The following is a 20,496-nucleotide window of genomic DNA, read 5'->3' as shown; positions in this document are numbered from 1 at the left end:
GCTGCGCTCGGGCTTTCTCTAGTTGCGGCGAGCGGGGGCTAGTCTTTGTTGCGGAGCACGGGCTTCTCATTGCAGTGGCTTATCTTGTTGCGGAGCATGGGCTCTAGGCGTGCGGGCTTCAGTAGTTGTTGCTCGTGGGCTTAGTTGCACTGTGGCTTGTGGGATCTTCCCGGACCAGGGCTCGAACCCGAGTCCCCTGCATTGGTAGGTGGATTTTTTTTTTTTAATTTTTATTTATTTATTTATTTATTTATTTATTTATTTATTTATTTATTTATTTTTGGCTGTGTCGGGCCTTCGTTTCTGTTTGAGGGCTTTCTCTAGTTGCGGCGAGCAGGGGCCACTCTTCATCGCAGTGCGCGGGCCTCTCACCGTCGCGGCCTCTCTTGTTGTGGAGCACAGGCTCCAGACGCGCAGGCTCAGTAGTTGTGGCTCACGGGCCTAGTTGCTCCGTGGCATGTGGGATCTTCCCAGACCAGGGCTAGAACCCGTGTCCCCTCCATTGGCAGGCAGATTCTCAACCACTGCGCCACCAGGGAAGCCCGGTAGGTGGATTTTAACCACTGCACCACCAGGGAGGTCCCCTGTTGGCCTTTTGAAGCCTGTTGTTCATTAGATTTTAGTAATCCTGGTCTCTGCTACAGTTTCCTTTCTCCCAAAGAGACCTGTGGCTTTGTTTTTATTTGTGAGTGGAGCTGGGAGGTGCGCAGGCTGTTTCCAGCCTGTGATCTCAGAGTGTGTGGGGGGTGGGGGGCGGGGAGCGGGGTCTTTCCTTTCCCCTGTGGAGGGTGAAACATCTAGGGGCTAAAGGAGGAGAGGAATTCCCAGAGTTTCCAAAACCAACTGGTGGGTTGAGATTTGTTGACCAGAGAAGTGATTGCAGGTTTAATATTTAAATTTTAAGTATCAAAAGGGGTGTTTTTAAATGGCTGTAAACTTTTCCTGCTCAAACTTATCATAGCAAACCCCCTTTGAGAACCAGGGTGATCTTCCAGATCCCATACTGTTTATTTTCTAAGGCCTCACGTTACCATTTTTGATGTCCTCCTTTGACTTTCTATCATTCCAAGCCCCAGATTCCCATCAGAAGTTAAGTGGTAACTGGTGTTGGTTAGAAATGAGGGATGCACCACTCTCAGTTTTCCTTTGCTGGTTGTGTGTGTGTTCTGTGGAACAATGTGTGCTCGAGCAAGTTCACATTTAAAGACATATTACACTTCAGTCTGCACCACATGTGGCATTTGTCTTATTGTTGGAAGGTACAGTGAAGGTCTTGGCTGCCTTGCTAACACTTTTCCCTTCTCCTTGTTTTCAAAGCATCAACAGCAGGTGGCCCAGGCTGTCGAACGTGCCAAACAGGTGACCATGGCAGAGCTGAATGCCATCATCGGGGTACGTGGCCTACCAGGTCTACCTCCTACAGTGTGTATAACCAGCTTTCATTTCTTCTTAATTTGTTGGCTTAATATCTATCTATCTATATATAATGTTGTGTCTCTTAATCTTAACCCATTTGATAAGCCGGGGGGCAGGGGGTGGCAGTGTCAGGTATGCTGAGGTGTGTAGGGGAAGAAAGATCAGCATCAGGGAGATGATGGAAACATTTTTAGGAGGGGAAGAAAAAATAAATCTTCTTTGCAATGGAAAAATAGATGTAGTTTACCCTGCTCCCTTAGGTTAAAGCTTTGGCAAGGGTTTTAAATACGTACTTTCCTTACTTCTGTTGTATAAACTTTAGATCCCAGTGAGGTCAAGACGTAGCTCGGCATTATTTCATTTTGTTGTCTTTTGCTTTTTTGCCTTTTGCTTTCCCAGGGTATTAGAACCTATGCATAACTGTTTTGCTTTTCTTGTGCCTCTTTCATGAATTTTTTTAAGTGGCACCCCAATGAAAAGAAAGCCCTCTTGCTGCTGAAGAAGTGATGATTGTCTTGCCCTAGTGCCCTCTAGCCTTTCACCAGGTTTCTGCTCTCCTGGGTTGAGTTCAGTTAGTGCTCCTTGCTGGCAACTGGTTGTCAGTCACAAGTCATTTGCTCTGCATTAATGAGCCTGGTGAACTGTTGGGTCCATCCCCTGCATGAGTTCATCCCCCCGCCCCCTCACTGCAGGATCCAGGACGGTTCTCATGTTTTCTGCCCTTCCAGACTAAGCGAAAGAAGTAGCTGAAATAAGGGACCGTCCTTTCTGATTTTATTCATATGTGAGTGCCTTGAGCGGATTCAAATCACTCATTTATCAATTTATGTTAATTGCTTGTGAGAAGATGCCCTGCTGGTCTTTATAGTTCCCTCAGACACTTTGTAATGATAATTAGACATGCTGCTGTACGGATTAAGAGTGCCATAGTGCAGTGACGGCCACAGACAATGGAACCAGTTAATCCATCAGGGTTTAAAATTACATCCCAACTGGAGATGGAGAAAAAACATAAGAGCCAAGGAGGATTAAAGAATGAGCCTCAGCTTGAAAACTCTCCTTTCATCAGTTTCTCAATTGCAGATCTGCAGTCGGGTTGCCTGTGGTAAGCTATTGGCAGTCAATTAGGTGAAATAAACTGGGAGGGTGACCTTCATTTCCTTTTAATAGCTTTTTCCTCCCTGAAATGGGGAGCTTCAGTGGATTTTCAGCTTAAATTTTATTCAAGCTGCTTTATTACACTTGACAGCTTAGCTCTGCATAAACAATTCTCCCCTCCTCCTCTTCCCCACAGGTCTGGGCTCTGCATCTCTCCCCCTTAGTGTCACATTTTTGACTGTTACTTAGTGGGCTCTCTAATCACATTCAACAAAAAACACAATTACATCTGCATTTGTCTGCTGCCTTCTGTACCCTTTTCTTGTGTAATGAATTGCTTTATTTCAGAGATCAAATCAAATATTCACTGGTACTTTTGCATGTACTGTGTTTGATTAGCAAAGACTAATAGCAAATTGTACTTGTAGCTCGAGCACAGAATTTTTTAGCCCAGATGAATGAGGATGGAAAAGCCTGTTTTGATTAAAGGAAAACATATGCAAAGCAGTTCTCAAGTACCCAGTTACACTTTGTGGAACATGTTTGTTTTCTTGATAGGCTCTAAATTTTTACGTATCATCTCTCAGTGGTAAAACTTTGTACTCTTACATTCTCAAAGGCACTGCCCAATCCTATCCATTAGAAAGGAGGAAATTGTGTTAACCAGATGTTTATAGGTAATACTCATTTTGAGTTGAATCAGAAAATAAAAATAGCAGGTTGTTTTGGAAGGGCAGATGAATCGCTAATTTTATGAATGGCTTTAGTCCAGGAAACATGTTGTTGAGATTATAAAGGCAGATTAGCTCCGATAGCTAGCAACAATAACCCAAATCAGTGAATTGGGCCCAGCAGAAGACTTAACGCCAGTTGCAGGTCTTCAGCATACTGGCATGTGCGGCTTTTATAATTGTAATTTTTGGATCAGTATATTAATTTATGTCAGCAGACTCTTTTAAAGTTTGTAGTGATCAATAATTATCCCACACCATAAGTTTCATGCTGTGGCATATGCTTGATTTTTGCTTGAAAGGAATTGTGCGCGTCCTGGAAAATCGAAGTAGCATAAAATTGGGTTGACAATTCAGCAGACCTTTGCACCCCTTCATTGAACATTGCACTGTGTCAGCCTGTCTCCCCAGAGGGGAGGAGGCTCTGGGAGGCTGTCTGTTCCTACAAGCAGCAGCTGCGCGCAGGGTAAATGCAGCCCGGTCTGATAGCAGCTGTCAGTATTGTTCAGGGACCGACTTAGGGTAAAGAACACTGGGAGAGGCCATGCTCTTCGTCTGCATCGACTTTCAAGCTAAGAAAAGAAATAGTAATTTAACGGTTTAGACATCTATTACAAGTGTGAAAGATCATGAAAGAGTACCCTTTAAAATGCAAATGAGCTGAAACATTCTCATTCCCTTTAAGGTACAATCAAGGAGCTTACTGCTTGCTTGACAGGGCTACAGATATTTCTCTTTAGCAAACCTGGAAAAAGTTAAATCTTCTCAAGGACACCAGGCTTCTAGGTAAGCTCAGCTGTGTCCTGGGACTGTGGCTGCTCTTTTAGGAGGACGAGAGAGGTTATAGTTTTTTCCGTTTTTGTAGAGTGAATTAACGGTGCCCATTTCTCACCAGCATAGAAAACTTAGTTCTCATATCTGACGGAAAATACTGAATTTTAAATCTTTTTCACCACAGCACCTGCCTTCAACTTACATAGAGTCCTGGTATTTAAGAAAGATAAGCTTCTTAGATATTTGATACTTGGAGAAACTATTGAGATATTTTTTGTTATACTTTTTTTTAACAGCTTGACTGATGGCACATTTGGTAATTGGCAGACTAATAACTGCAACCCTACTTTTTGAATTTTTCTTTTTATAAGCTCTTTTGCTATTAAACATGTTATGTTCTTGTAACAATAAAAATGCAGAGATCTTAACAGATACAGAGTTTATTTGGTTTGGCACAAACTCCCTTGTACTTGAGAAAACAAGTTCATTGTGGGAAGGAAACTTATTTATTTGAACCTTGGGTTTTTTTTTTTTTTTCCCCAAACAGCAGGATAGTCTCCACAATTTAATCAGCATTCCTCAAAGATTTTTTTAGTTTGGAATGCTATTAAAAATGCTCAAAACGGGGCTTCCCTGGTGGCGCAGTGGGTAAGAATCCGCCTACCAACGCAGGGGACGTGGGTTCGAGCCCCGGTGTGGGAAGATTCCCATATGCCGCGGAGCAACTGGGCCTGTGCGCCACAGGTGCTGAGCCTGTACTCTAGAGCCCACGTGCCACAACTACTGAAGCCCGCGTGCCTAGAGCCCGTGCTCCACAACGAGAGGCCACCGCAATGGGAGGGCCACGCGCCGCAGCGAAGAGTGTCCCCCGCTTGACGCAACTGAAGCCCGTGTGCAGCAATGAAGACCCAATGCAGCCAAAAATAAATAAATAAATTTATAGAAAAAAAAATGCTCAAAACGAAATAGGTTATTGACTGATGTAACATTTTATTTGTGGGATAGCTAATGGCTACCTGAAGGAAAGGGAAATTGACGGACGGGCTCTTCATATCATTCCCCATTGTAGTATTTGGGGAGTTGGGAACTAAGAGCTCTCTTCTACCTGCTCTGATACTACGTAATTGATTTTAAGTTGCGATTGGGATTCCAGATAATTAGTGTTATCTTTTAATTGGGTTTATATCACATATAATTGGGTTTATATCACGTATAATTAATATAAATCATATAAATATAGATATGGATATATACATACCTGTACACACACAGATTTTTAAAAAATTAATGTGTAATTCACAGGTGAGATGCACAGCTCCTGAGTGTACAGATTGATCACTGGCACATGCACACACCCTGTAGCCCACACTCCTCTCTGGGTGCAGATTGTTCCCACCTCCCCAGGAAGTCCCCTTGTGCTTCTTCTCAGCCAAGTTTTCCCACCCCCCTAAAGAAACATGGTTGCTTTTTGATTAAAAAGTAGAAGAGTAAAAGAATAATTAGCAGAGTGTGGTTTTCTTTATTAAAACAGTTACATAGTTGTATATCTGTTTCTAACCAAGTACCTACTGCCTAACTTCTCAGTGTTTTATGCTCATCCTTCTAAGACCGTCTGTATTGTGTTAACCTGGACAAAGCCTGGGCCTAGGATGAGATGCACTTGGTTGGGACACTTTGCACTGCCACTTTTTATTTTTATTTTAAAAAAATATTTATTTATTTATTTTGTTTTTGGCTGCATTGGCTCTTAGTTGTGGCACCTGGGATCTTTCGTTGCGGGGCGTGGGCTTCTCTCTAGTTGTGGCACGCGGGCTGTCTAGTTGTGACCTGCATGCTCAGTAGTTGCGGCACATGGGCTTAGTTGCCCGGTGGCATGTGGGATCTTAGTTCCCAGACCAGGGATTGAACCTGTGTCCCCTGCATTGGAAGGTGGATTCTTAACCACTGGACCACCAGGGAAGTCCTGGCACTGCCACTTTTTAGCTTTGTGACCTTGTTCAGCCAGTTAACCTCTATCAGCGTCCTTCTACAGGATAATGGATAATACCATTTACCTTGCATGGCTTTTGTGGGGGTAAGACCTTGGCTGGCAGCCTTCAACGAGCATGTGGTGCTGACACCCTGAACTGAGGTTTTGTCTGTCTGGTTTCTCTCAGCACCTGTAGCAGATCTCTGGGTCCAGTTGGCCAAGCTCCTGTGAAGGGGCGATTGCTCCTAGCAGCGGGTCACCTCCTCCTTTGTCTTGTCTGGTGGTTACATGGGTGTTGGTGTTTGAGATTAGACCCAGCCAGATGCTCTGCTCCTGCCATTAAGTTGTCGTGCTTGAATGATTTTTAATAAGGACTCAGAAGTGCAAAAGCACTGCCATTTAACTTTTGACGACCAAACTTATTAAAGTTCAGAACCAGGGGGGAAAGTTAAGTTAGGGGAACAGATGGAGAGGTTTGAGAAGCAAAAATGTGAGGACAAGGCATCATTGGCTTCCTTACTCAACATAAAGAGGAAAGGGCACCAGGCCTTTTGCTGGCTCTGAGAGGTGACGGGGATCCTTGTGATAGAATTGGAAGGAGAGAAGAGTTAGAAGACATGGACAGATGAACAGTTCCCCTACCACAAAATGCCAGATTTCTGATAGCTGCCTTGATGCTGACTGTTGGTTATAAGAAAATTTAAACAATTTCCCATAGCAGTGCTATGAACGTCAGGAACTCAGGGAAATTTGGGGTTAACGTAGGCAACGTTGTTTGTCCTTTCTCATTTATTTGGATGTGATCTGACTTACTTTCCATGGATATAACTTCTGTCAAGGCCTATGGGGCTCAGGTTTGGGGCTCCAGTTACTGGTCATGTGTGTATACTCCTGTTCCATAGGCAAATTTATAGTTCTCTATACTTTAAAACAACTTAGTATGAAATAAAAGAAGTCTAGCGTGGTTTGTGGTGTCTGACTGTGTGTACTTGTGCAGGTGATGGCTGTGAACACAAACTCCTGATGTGTCTGCGGAAGGAGCCTTCCTGTCCTTGAGAGATAGAGTTGTAGACCTAAAGGACTCCCTGTTGTTGCAGGAGATGACTGGTTTAAGGATTAGCAAAAATGTTGGATTATTTTTTTCCTCCGGCTGTAGCTTTCAGACATCTATAGGATTGTAGTGTGGGAAGTTTAAGAGGATGAGGTTAGCCTCTTATTCTTATGAGTATGCAGTTAATCCCTGGAAAGCGCATCAATAACCCAGCTGTAAGTTTCTTTATAAAACAAATTCACCCTGAGAGAATAATGCACAGCCTGCTACCAAAGGGAGTAAATAAAATGATGACAACAAACATGGATCTTCCAGCTCTACCAGCTTCTGTTTAGTGACATACCTGCCACTTAAATTCCATCAGTCTAGCCCTTTTATTACTTTTCCAAAGAGATGGCGCAATATCGCAGAGAAGTCTTTTATGCATCCTACCTCTCCTTTAGGTCGAGCTAGTTTGGTTTTTGTTTTTTTTTTTTTACTGAGGGTACAACTAGGTATCTCTGACAAATGTAGAGCTTGGCTTCAGTGTCTGGGTTCTAGTGAATTAGGCAGTGTGCTTTTTATTTATTAGGAAACTTAACTGAAGCATTGTCTACTTGTTCATTTCCCCATATATTTTCGTATGATTTTTATTTGGATTTCTTAGAAGAAGACATTATAACATTTTCCCTCTTTTCAGAGGAAGGAGAAGAATCTTCAGAATAGAAAGTTGAGCATCTCATTTTAGAAATTAGATCTATGCAGTTTTTTTTAATTGATAGATGACTTAACGTACCGTATCATTCACCCTTTTAAACGCACACAGCTCCGTGGCTTTTAGTATATTCACAGACTTGTACAGCCATCACTACTATCTAATTCTTGAACATTTTCATCACTCCAAAAATAAACCCATATTCATTAGTAGTCAGGCCCCATGCCCCCTCCCCTCAACCCCCTGGCAACCACTAATCTTTCTATCTCTGTGGATTTGCCTGTTCTGAACATTTCATATAAATGGAATCATATGATATGTGGCCTTTTGTGTCTGGCTTATTTCACTTGCATAATGTTTTCAAGGTCTATAGATGTTGTAGCAAGTACTTCAGTCCTTTTTATTGATGAATGATACTCCATTGCATCAGTATGCTGCATTTGTTTATCCAATCAGTTGCTGGTCATTTAGGTTGTTTCCATCTCTTGACTATTATGAATAATGCTGCTGTGAACATTTGTGTACAAGTTTTTGTGTGGACATGTTTTCTTTTATCTGGTGTTTATATCTAGGAATGGAACTCTGGGGCATATGGTAACTCCATTTAGCTTAAACAACCAAGTGGCTGTACCATTTTACATTCCCCCTAGCAGTGGATGAGAATTCCAGTTTCTCTGCTTCTTCTCCAACACCTGTTATTGTCCATTGTTTTGATTCTGGCCCTCCTAGTGGGTGTGACGCGCTGTCTCTTTTGTGGTTTTGATTTGCATTTCTCTGATGGCTGATGATGCTGAGCATCTTTTCATCGAAACCTTATATGGTTTTTTTTTTTTAAAACATCTTTATTGGAGTATAATTGCTTTACAATGGTGTGTTAGTTTCTGCTTTATAACAAAGTGAATCAGTTATACATATACACATGTTCCCATATCTCTTCCCTCTTGCGTCTCCCTCCCTATCCCACCCCTCTAGGTGGTCACAAAGCACCGAGCTGATCTCCCTGTGCTATGCTATGCGACTGCTTCCCACTAGCTATCGATTTTACATTTGGTAGTGTATATATGTCCATGCCACTCTCTCACTTTGTCACATCTTACCCCTCCCCCTCCCCATATCCTCAAGTCCATTCTCTAGTAGGTCTGTGTCTTTATTCCCGTCTTGCCACTAGGTTCTGCATGATTTTAGAAGTGGATCTACCTAAGTAAACATGGCTTTTAAATATCTTATTCTAGTTTAGGTCTTTTAAGTCACGACAGAAACAGAGACCCAGGGCAGGTAGGATGAGTAAGTCAGGGGGGTGATGCAGAATGAGTTGGCCTGTGCGGATTAGCTGAAATGCAGAAACAGTAAGACGAGTTTAGATCCTTTTGAGAATTTTAGGCCTTCATCCTGGTGCCTGCCTACGTACAGGCCATCAGTGTTGCTTCTGCATCTCATTTTCTGTGTGCTCCTGCATCGAGATGGAGCCTCTCAGTGGATTTATGTATTTATTTATTTTATTGTCTTCAAGTGGCTTGCGAATTCTTGGCCCCAGCAAGCAGTTTCTGCCTGTTTATCACCCTTGCGCCCTTCACGCGAGAGGCCATCCACATGATGGGAGGTTTTCAGATAACTCCTGTAGTAGTGTCCTTGATGTTTCTCCTGCCACATAGCTCTTCCCCACTTTTCCCACTTGTTTATCATAGCATACCAATTTTCTTTTTCTGCACTCTCCCAAGATAAGAACTGAGTGTTTTAAAGAACAGAGAAATAGCAGAAAATCAAGGAAGAATGACTTGGAGAGAACTGTCAATAAATGCTACTTTTCACTTTTTTTCTCCCCTTTAAAAGTGTTTAAATACCAAGTGCTGTAAATGCCACTTACTGTCACGCTTTTAGCATTAAAGATGCTATTTTGGGGCATGGTTTTAGTTCTGGTTGGGTTCAGTTTGTGATCTGTGTGACATAGTTTTCCCAAAGGTTTTAAAGTGGGTTAAATTTCAGAAATTCAGTGGTTGGTGATAAGGAACTTATTAGCATCTAGTTGGGATGAGAGGGATGTTGGCCTTCGTTTTTATTCTGGTGTCCTTTCCACTTGTATAGGCAGCTCTGGTGATAAACCCTGCGCTACACCTGTTTTAGAAACAAAAATGTAGAAACCACTGCACAGTTATATTAAGGCTCTGAATGTAAACAGCAAAGTCAATTTCATATAGCAACATAATTGACCCAGTCTGCACTGGGTGAAATGTGAATTAAAATTCTAAATGTGTGGCTGTTGTTTGACACGGATGAGGTTATTTTATTCTTTGCGGGTTTTCAGTATCACTGACTCAGTGTTTGGTGTTTGTTTTACTTGTCTCATTCCCAGCCTATTCAAATTGTTTGGGTTAAGAACAAGTACAGTTATCTCCTTATGCCCCAAACTAAACCTTTCCCTAATCACCTTTGAGGCACCAGAACAGTATGTAAAAGTTCCCATTGTAGCTCTTTTCCCAAATTGTTTTGTAAAATGTGAAGTTTCTGTTTGTTTGTTTTGTTTTGAATTGTTAGTGGAGTCAGCATTAGGAAGCAGAGGCTCATTTTTTTTGAGCTGTGGCAAGGTACTCGATGGGGAAGGGACAGTGAAAAGTGAATATTTTAAAGTACTTCTGGTTTTTAAGCAACAATTTGGCAAGTCCTTTGGCATATAAGAACATGGGTTCTAATGTAATGGGACAGAAGTCCAGCTTAGATTGAGACCAGAATTTCTCACCCTCAGCACTGTTGACATTTTGGGCTCATGAATTCTCTGTGCTGGGGGCTGCCTGGTGCATTGTAGGACGTTTAACAGCATCCCCAGCCTCTACCTACTAGATGCCAGCAACACTTCTACTCGTCTTTCCCTCCCAGTTGTGACAACCACAGATGTCTCTGGATGTTGCCAAATGTCCCTGGGGTGGGGAAAGTGGTGCTGAAATTGTTTAAGAGCTACCAGTCTAGATTGATATATATTACCTCAAACCACCATTGTTCATCAGAAATGCCTTTTCTGATAGCTTTGTAAACTGTGTTGCTTATGTGTTCTGTGGTGTATAAATCTATAAGCATTAACTTAAAGAAAATGTTTACTAATGAGTGAAAGCTAATGAATGGGTAGAAGGTTGAATTTTCCCAGCCAGCCTTGCTGTCACGTTGAGAAACATTTTACAGTTTCCCCGATGATTTGGGTAGGTTTGGGTCTATGGAGGACTGATTCATGTAAATTCCCCTAATTGGCAGAGCCATTGGATTTTTTGATGTGTTGCTGGCTATATAGCAATGTCAGGATCTCTTTTCTTGTAGCATATATTTTTAAGTAACATTCATGTTTCTTCCTTTTGCTGAAGGTGATGAGTACTAGTCTGTCCCAGGTAAGCCGTGTTGAGAAAAAAATGTTCTTTAGGACACGTGGGGCAAGTGGGCTGCCCTTTTGGAGTCAGTTGTTTCAATCTCCCGGATGTGGGCCCTCTATTCATTTCAATAAATTTTTTATCTTAGAAATAACACTTATTACTTATTAAGCATCTTCTTCTGAGAGAAGCCAGAACTATCTCTGTTTCAGCTTGATTCTTCTTTATCAGCTTCCTTGGAAGAGAGCTAGAGCAAAAGATACTTTCCTTTTTCAGAGGTAGGGTATTGGAAAGTGGGGACTGGAGAGATGGCACTCGTGAGTCATAAATCTAAGGACAAAGTCCCACCTGTCACTGCTGGTGAGGCTGCATCGTGAAGATGGTTGTATTTCCGGGTAAATGCCCAGTAGTGAATGTGGATTGTCTCTGGGTGTGCAGTATTGCATACCCTCAAGAGTATCGCCTTACCTGGGAAGGGAGAAACGCAAGGTCCTCGGTGGAGAAAGAGATTGCCCTCTTCCTTCCCCTTGCGTGGGAACACTAGGTATGCAGCTGATTCCTTGTGAACAGGACTGGGCTGCTGGGGTCACAGGAGAAATGCTGTCCTAGGGAATAAAAGCTTTGCCATCATTGTTCTGGCTGTGAGCCCCACGGCAAGCCACTCTTTCATCTGTGAAATGGGAGCCATTGTGCCCGCCCACACTTCCTCCCTCTGGTGTATTCCGAGCTGAGGCCAGATAAGGAAGCTGGAAATATTATCTAGGAGTGCTGCATGGTAGGATAAAGAAGTAGAACGTGAGGCAGCGGTATCCACATTTCTTGGGTCTACAGCATCTTCAGTAGCTGTGATTCATCCTGTCGCTACCTACTTAGTACTCCTTTCATTTTGTGATAGGATTTATGCTTTTTTTAAAAAAAAGGAGGAAGAAGGAGCTTTCAAGATCGCCAAGCTAAGGATGGAAGAACCTAATTGCCTCTAATAATGGGCAGTGAGCTATCTCTTCAAGGGGCCTGGAAAGCTAGAGCAGGCTAGAGGTGGGACTTAGCCATGGCCAGTTAGGCTGTTGGATAGCCCTGTTGAGAGCTATTTGCCTAAAGGTTGAGTTTAACGTTGCAGGTCTGTTTCACAGCTGTGGCAAAGCCCCTTTATTTTATAAGCTTAGTCTTTCTTTTCAATAGTACATCAGAGAATGCTTTCCAGTTCATCTTTCCAAAAACCAACTTGGGCTTGGCAGAAAATCTGCTTCTTTCCAGCATATCCAAATAGCACCCGAGACTGCCTTTGCTCTCACGTAAAAATCACACGTCTGGAGTTGTTTTTTGGTGTCTCCATTTGGGGGGGGGGAATTTTAGAGGGGGCCTGGGGATGGGGTGCAGGGAAGGGTGATAGGGTTGGTATCCTCCACCCTATAGTTAAATTCCTTCCCCTCTGCTTAGCCTCTCTCATCTTCTTTAATCAGTGCCGTGCTTAGTTACCCCACTACGCCCGCTTGTGTATGCATCACTGCCTTTCCCCCCAAGAAGCCGGACGTTGCTTTTACTCTTGAGTAATGATAGTAGTCGCTGGTAGGGCAGACCTGTTCCTCATCTTTCTCCGAGCACATTTCTTATGGCAGGTGTCTAGTTCCTAATTAAGCGCTAATGAGCATGCCTAGTGGACCGTGATGCTGCTGCCAGCTCCTTCAGTTTTATGTCCTGCTATTGCCAAGCTCTTAAAAGGTGATGGAGCAAGAATTAGTGTCTTTGGGATGACAGGAAGGTGATTTTATGCATAAAGAAGTTGTTATTATGATCTCAAATGGTGAATGAGTAGTTTATAAATACTTTCCAAGAATACTATTAATGCTGCCTGCTCTGACCTCGCCCGTTTTGCAGTTTCCCTCGCATTAGAACTGTGCTGTCTTCGGAAGGAGTGGAGGTTTAAAGAGAAGGTTGGCTCCTAAAGATTTTTTTAAAAGGTACTAGGAGTGGTTGAAAATTTACTGTAAAATGACACTAGATGCCGATTTCTGCCTTTTAGATGCTGCTTTCTCTTGCTCTTGAGTGCCGGAAGCATGTTTAGGATTCAGTCAAAGATCAAGTGGTCAGGGTGAAAATTGCTGAAGATCTGGTGTGAAGATCTAATATATTCAGTACGTGCAAGGGTGTAATAAATAAAACGAGTAATTGAGTCCCAGGGAAGTGAGCACAAATCAGAATCTTAAGAATTTCCTAACATTACACCTTAGAAATTGAGCTTTAATCGTTTTTGCTGTCTCATCAAAAACAAGTTTTATGTTGGACAGCTGAAGTGTGGCCAGATTTATGGTGCAAGGGCCATGGCTTGGATACTTTTTCGTTTCCTGCAACATATCTTAAATATAATATATGAGAGCAGTGATACTCTAATGTGAACAGGTTTCTAGCTTCTGGAATGGGTTAAGTGATAGAGGCGAAGGCATTTGGGAATGGGGACTTGGTCATCGTGTTTGGAGTCCCACACAGCTGGTGGGAGTGCTTTCCTCAGCAAGGTTCTTGGCCTGAGTCTTGGTGTTTTCCTCTGTGACACGGGAGGGGGGTGGGTTTGGGGCATGGGGCTCAGGAGAAAGGAAGGGATAAACAAAGTTTTGTCTCTAAGGTTCCTTCCATTTGTCACATGCGTGGCTCCCTGAGGGCTCCCTCTGTATGTGGTGGTACCGTGACTAGAGCACAGCCATGAGGGTCCTTCCTACGTTGACTTCACTTCCCTGCCACCTGGTGGGAGAAACTCAATGCCTTGAGCCCTGGCCGTCTGTGAAATGGGAATATCGATACTTCCTCCATTCTGTGAGGGCTTGATGAGCTAAGGGCACACAAGTACATGAGAGATACTAGTTCTTCCTGCTTTCTAAGTTCTGTTAACTAAAGATAATGTTTGGTTTTGTCTCATCCTAACATTGTGGTAAGTTAACGCAAGAATGCTGGGGTGCAATGGAGTCACCTAGTAACTGGTGACTAGTTGAGAATATAGTTACTGTATTATAGGATGCATATCTGCTCCTCCCCTATTTTAACCTTTCTGAAGTCAGAATGAGTCTGAAATCTGTGGCATCTTAGATTCAATGATGCACTGGACTTCATCCTTGGAGGCGCTTAGAGATGGAACTAACCACCGTGTGAGGGCTTACTAACTTATCCAGGTTTGCTAATAATCAATAGCTACACTTTCAGGGGGTGAGTTAGGCCAGAAAGTGACAGTGTCAATCTGAGGATTGTGTTTTGGGAAGATTATATGATATCAGATAACTGAGCAGATGAAAGCTTTTGATGGACTGAAAGTGCTAACCACATTTTTTTCTCTCTTTCCTCCCTGTCTCTCTCCTTGCTCCCTTCCTCTGTGTGTGTGTGTGTGTCACGTCTGCTCTCTCTCCGGTTGCCACCACCACCGCCACCACTGCCACCTCCTCCCTCTCTCTCCCTCCTCCTCTTCCTCTCTCACCACCACCACCAACAGCAGCAGCAGTTGCAAGCTCAGCATCTTTCTCACGGCCATGGACCTCCAGTGCCCCTCACCCCTCACCCTTCGGGACTTCAGCCTCCTGGAATCCCGCCCCTCGGCGGCAGTGCCGGCCTCCTGGCGCTGTCTAGTGCTCTGAGTGGCCAGTCTCACTTGGCAATTAAAGATGACAAGAAGCACCACGATGCAGAGCACCACAGAGGTGAGAGGCCGGGCAAGCCAGATTAGGACCTTGCCCTAACACTCTTACAGTGCTGCAAAGTTTGTGCACCGCTAAAGAAAGCCCCAACCCATTCAGAGATCAAACAATGAGCTAAGAGGAACTGTCTTGTCGCACAGCTTGGCCACTGAAACACAGTTCACCCTGGAGGTTTTCAGGGTTTAACGTGGGCATCTGTAGATTTCTCCATCTCTTTAGATGGCAGGCATCTTGACATCTTGGCAACTGCCTCATTAATGCCAGTGGCCTGTACCATATTATGGAAAACTGTTAACTGCTTAATTGGGTAATTTTCAAAGAAAGTAATGTTGTTAAATGGGGCGAAATAAGAAGTTAAATTTGAAAGTGAATGTGTTCAAATGAAAGGTTTGATAATTGCATCTGTTACTACTTAGTTTCATAGGCTTCAATTCTAGTATGCATTAAATATTGGGCAAAATTGCACTTGACTAATTTTTGAAAAAAAGTAATTTATTCTGTCAAGAAATTTTAAAAAAATAGGCTTTTGTGTATGGTTAAACTGTAAATCTTATGTTTACAAAATACTGTAATTTTCAGGAAATCACTGTATTAGGAATGTGCAATGACTTATATAAATAAAAGCCATTTTTAAAACTGTTTGGGGCTTGTGTTCTAATTATTCCCCCCTTTTTTTTATTTCTGTTCTTGCCTCTGTGTCTGAACGGGCATGTCTGTGCGTTTCTTGGTAACCTCGGGAGCAGACAGAGAACCGGGCACAGTAAGTACCCTGACGCCTGCTGCACATAAACGCGTTCTCCCCCCCTGCAGTGTACCCTCAGCTGCCTTTCTTTAAACACAGGCACAGACACGTATATTCTGCTCTCTCACAGCGACCTGTTGTTTTTCTTTTTCTTTCTTTTTTAAAAAAATATGACTGTTTCCCCCCACCCTTTGTCTTTTATATAAAACTTCCATCAGATGAGAGGGAGGCAAAGCTGTTTGCTGTGATGACTCACTTGAAAATACACTTTGATCCCTATGTGCCCCAGACCCATTTAAAAAATGTTTATCATTGCACTTCGAGTCCAGGTTTACCTGTAGTTTAAGAGAGTATTCATTTTTATCTTAAGTCAGTTCTACAGGCAAGAGGTCACAATCCGTATGTGAAATTAGTTAGTATTGTGTTATTTCTACCTAAACCATTCATTATCCTCTGCAAATGCATCTTAGTTGCTAGGTTTCCATATCTAGTTTTCTTTTCATAATTGTCCTTGGAGTGTGAACTTGAACTTAACTTTATTTTAGTCCAAAGAACTGAGTGTCTGAGTAAGCTCTCAAAACCAAGGAAATTCAGTGCATGGGGCTCTGTGCTTATCGAGTTCATTTTTTTTCACCAGCCTAAATCTTACCCATTTTTTTAAATAAAGCACGTTTGATCTGTACGCATATCTGCCGGTTACTTGTGGGGAGGCCTGTCTCTAAAATGCGTCTCTTACATGTTGTGGAACAAACAGAATGAGAAATTGGCCCCTTTTCAGCTCAGATAATCTCCAGTTTTTGCCCCCTTCCTTCCTTCCTTCCTTCCTTCTTTCTGAACATGGCAGTATTTTGATATCTTCAATCTAAATATTGTTAAAAAATGGGATACTGAACTTTTAAATCACTCTGATACTTTCTTATGAGTTTGGGGGGACGATATGTAAACTTTTTCAGTTTGAAAAGTTTAGGCACCCCTCCACACACACCTTCTGTGTAGAACAGTAGCTATTTTTAAAATTCTCTTTGGGACAGAGCTTTGTTTACTTCATGTGTCAGGATGTATTGGGGGAATGGATAATGGTGAAAGGATGAGGTAGGTAGTTTTGAAATTATTGTCCTGTAAGTTTTCTTTGGAAAATGTTGGGAGGAGAAAAGAGGGGAGAAAAAAATTAGATCTAGGGAATAAAATTACCTACTCCGAAAGTATGGACCTAAGTAAACTGATTTATGGAGGTGACCTTTCTATTTTGCTGTTTCAGTGCCCCTGTAGATTGTTGTCTTTTCTGCCATGTTCATTCAATAGAGTATCAAATTAAAAACCCTAATCCTGGGCCAGAGAATAGAGATGGCAGAAGATGATGTTGGGAATGCCCACGTGCATTAGTCTGCTGCATGTTTTAATCTATTGAATTTATTCTAGGTTTGAGACTTTATTTTTATTTCAACTTTATATTATCAGTACTACTGTTCCATGTTAAGTCACGGTATATTTATTGAATGCTTACTATATGTAAAGTAATATAGGAAATATATCTGTAGTGAGGGATGTGTAGGGATATGTAGGTACATGTATCACAAGCCCTTTCTCAAAGAACCAAGGAAAAGCAACAAAAATACTAGAAGATACAAGGCTGCGGAAAGTTTTAGCAAGAGTTCTAGACAGTTATGGAAGGGATACCATGGTGTATGCCTCTCTGAAATGCCAGTGGCAGGAAAGAGTAGAATTTGCACACTTAAGCTCGTAGAGGCATTTTTCTATAACTCGGTGTGACTGTGTTTCTGAGTATGTCTAATAATCTGTGTGTAATTTTGGCTGGAAGATGTAATCAAGAACTTGATTGGGGAAGTGAGAGTAAGGTGGACGAAGGTTAATGAGTTGTACCCTTAATGAAGTACTAAATCGTTCTTGAATTTCAGGCAGCTGTGGATTGTTTTCAAGTCTAGTTAGTTTAGTTAGTAAGTCCGTGTTGAGTTAGCAATCTGAACTTTTAAGTCCAAATGTGGTAGATACATTGCATAAACCAATCTATAAAATAATATAAAATACATGGTTACTTAATGTGTTATTTGCATGTCTCCTTTTTCACACCAAATTTTTGTCAAGTCTTAATAATAATTTCAAAGAGTATTTCCAGAATAAGTATATATGCTGAGTTTCCTGTGTGATTATTACAGAAAACTCATGGTAATGATAATATAAAATGGAGAAACTACACTAATTTTTAATCTAAAAATTTAATTCAGTCTGTAGAGAGGAAGTAAATTGTTCACTATCCATATAAGTGGGATTTTGCTGCAGTTACATAAAATTAGCTCTCTTCAAACTTTGTGTAAAATTAAATATGAGACTCAGTGGGTAATGAGATGATGTGTACTATTAGCTCCTAAAATATTATAGTACTTATCTGTTTAATAAAGTGGTTTGAATTATGAAGTTGAATTTTACTTGGCAGATAAAGTCAATTCATTGCTCTGTACTGCTGTTTTGTTTGTTCCCTCATTGAGGGGTTAAGAGCAGTGGCTATAGGGCAGCGATTTTCAAACCTCATGGTCTCAATCTTTTACCCTTAAAGTAACTGATGACCCCAGAGAACTATTGTTTATGTGTGTCATATATTTTGAAAATTTTCTGGGTTAGAAATAAAACAGATTTTAAAATCACTTAAACAGATAAAGAGCTACTTTTGTTAACATAAATAACATTTTTAATGAAAAATAACTATTTTCCAAAATTAAAAATTGGAGTGGGAAGAGTGGTTTTGTTTTTTTTTGCACATTTGCAAATGTCTTTAATGCCTGGCCTAAAAGAGGGCAGTTGAATTCTCCTCAGCTTCTGCATTCTTTTTGTTGCCATACATTGTTTTGGTTTAAGTATTGGAAGAAATCTGCCCACAGAGAGACACCCTCAGGGTCCTTGGACCAAACTCTGAGAACGTCTGCCATAAAGAAGACCAGGGAGTTCTAAAAAATTCTAGACTGGCATATAGTCTTATTTTTTTTCCTGCTCTTCTTGCTATGTTGAACAAACATATTTTTTATATCAAGTGCAAAAATCAGGGACTTATGTCAGAGGACATGTGAGTGTGTGTGGATTGTTATCTGTGAGTCTAAAACTGGTTCATACATAGTTTATTTTTAGTGACAGATTATTCCATTTGCTGGTTTAAGGTTTTATGGTAGGAAAACAAATGAACCTTAGTGTAACCTGTTTAATGTAAAACCCAGGAAATAAAGGTGCTAAGAACAGAGAGAAAATACGGACACTATTTTTAAGTTTCTTGTTTCTGAAAGGGATGAATGATAAAGCTAGTAACTTTTGAGAGGTGTATTTTGCTGTTTGGCTGTTTTCTAATTCGCAAACCTTTTTTTTTTTTTTTTTTAACATAAGCCTATTTACCAGAGTGCTACTACTGAGCAAAAAAATGACCTAACAAAAGCCTTTATTTCTTCAGGAGTAATAAAAACTTTAGATATCCCAATTAATTTAAAGATGAATTGCACTAAATTTTGGCTGAAGGGAATGTCCTTTAAATACGTCTACTTGAAAGACCTGGAGTTAGAGAATTGACAAGGAGTTGTATGGCTTTTAAGAAAAATGATAGAATGGATGTTTAAATACTCATTCATTTAACATATTTATTGACCACTTACTATGTGCCAGGCACTGGCCGAGGCACTGCGTATACTTGCTGTCATTTTGCAGTGATATCTTTTAATGTCAAAGTCAAATTATGTGTTGAACGAAAAGCACTGAAATAATCTAACTCGTGTGATCGTTATTTGGAACATTTGGAAGAGGGAGGAGACTTGAGGGGGCTGTGTGGGAGAGACTCAGAACAGGGACGATCTGTAGACTTAAGGCGGGTTCCTAGTGGACTTCAGAAGGTCCTGAGACCCCTCTAAAAATTGTATGCAGAGTGGGTCAGGGCTCTTACATAATGCTGAGGAGCGATCATAACATTCATTAAATTCTCCAAAGGGGTTCCTGGCCCAGAAAAGTCTAAGCACTTTTCATCTACTTCAGAGTTCAGATTGGTGCGTCACCATCATTTTCTCAATAAGACACCAAGAGTAAGGAGGTTGGGTGTCTTTGGTCATATAGTTAATTAACAGAGGTGGAGATTTAGATCATGTCTTTCTGAGGGACCCTGTTGCCACTCCTATAACATTTCTAAAATTATGTTCACATTTAGAACTTATTTAAAAGTAGTTATGACAGCCATCACTTTATTTAATGTAAGGGGGTGTCTTTATCTTTTTCTTCTCTAGCTGTTGTACTTCACTTGTTTATTGGCAGAGGTAGGACCAGATCCTAGTTACGGACCACCCATCACTTCACTTTTTTCTAAGACGACACTCAGCAATATAGAGAGCAAGGAGGAAATAAGGTGTAAGGCTTGCTTTGGGGAATACTTCACTCTTGGCCTGCTTCTGAAATTTTATTTTTTTTGAATGTCACAGCGTCTCCCAGTGGCTCTTTAGGACCGTGGCACTGTGGGTGTGGGGGGAAAGGGGACAATGATAGAAAGAACATGGGTTTTGGACAAAGGCAGACCCCAGTGGAATTCTGGCTGCACAGGCAAGATTTCTCATCCTTCTATGAAGTGGTGATGGTGGCTCTCTGCAGGGTGAGGGTTTAGGGACCACAAGTGGGAAGTTGTCAGACACACCGTAGCAAGCCTTTCGGAAAGTCCTCCCTGGCTCTACCTGCAGGATAGCCAGACAACAGTAAATGCGTTGTTAGTCACTGTCAGTGTAGTTACTTGTGGTTTCCTTTTTAAAAAATGCGTGAGGCTGTTGTGGAGATGAGGGCTCGCATGACCGGTGGCTATTCCTAATGATTCTTAAGTGTGTCGGCATCACAAAACCCATGCCAGCCTCTTAGGAACTTGATCAGTCTCATGACGCTCGAATTCATCAAAGGTAAACAGGGACCGGGAGGAGGTGTTTTCGCCTAAATGTTGTTGACCTGACTTATGTCAAGGGATTGCCTGGAGA

General features: G+C 41.7%; 1 protein-coding gene across 3 annotated transcripts in view; it reads left to right on the top strand.

The window, feature by feature from the left end:
* LOC132367139 (transducin-like enhancer protein 1) overlaps positions 1–20,496 on the top strand; it is an 87,280-nt gene that overhangs the window by 28,411 nt on the left and 38,373 nt on the right. For 2 of the 3 annotated variants that reach the window (XM_059924971.1, XM_059924969.1), the window contains exons 6-8: positions 1,318–1,422; positions 14,556–14,760; positions 15,501–15,517. In XM_059924971.1, the coding sequence (XP_059780954.1) occupies positions 1,318–1,422; positions 14,556–14,760; positions 15,501–15,517 (327 nt within the window). The remainder of the gene's footprint in view (positions 1–1,317; positions 1,423–14,555; positions 14,761–15,500; positions 15,518–20,496) is intronic. The other variant, XM_059924970.1, reaches the window with a different exon arrangement.

The sequence above is a fragment of the Balaenoptera ricei genome, chromosome 6 (assembly GCF_028023285.1).
Source record: "Balaenoptera ricei isolate mBalRic1 chromosome 6, mBalRic1.hap2, whole genome shotgun sequence".
In the NCBI taxonomy this organism is placed as follows: Eukaryota; Metazoa; Chordata; class Mammalia; order Artiodactyla; family Balaenopteridae; genus Balaenoptera; species Balaenoptera ricei.
Note: the sequence above shows the minus strand (reverse complement) of the source record. Positions and strands in the feature narration are given on the sequence as shown.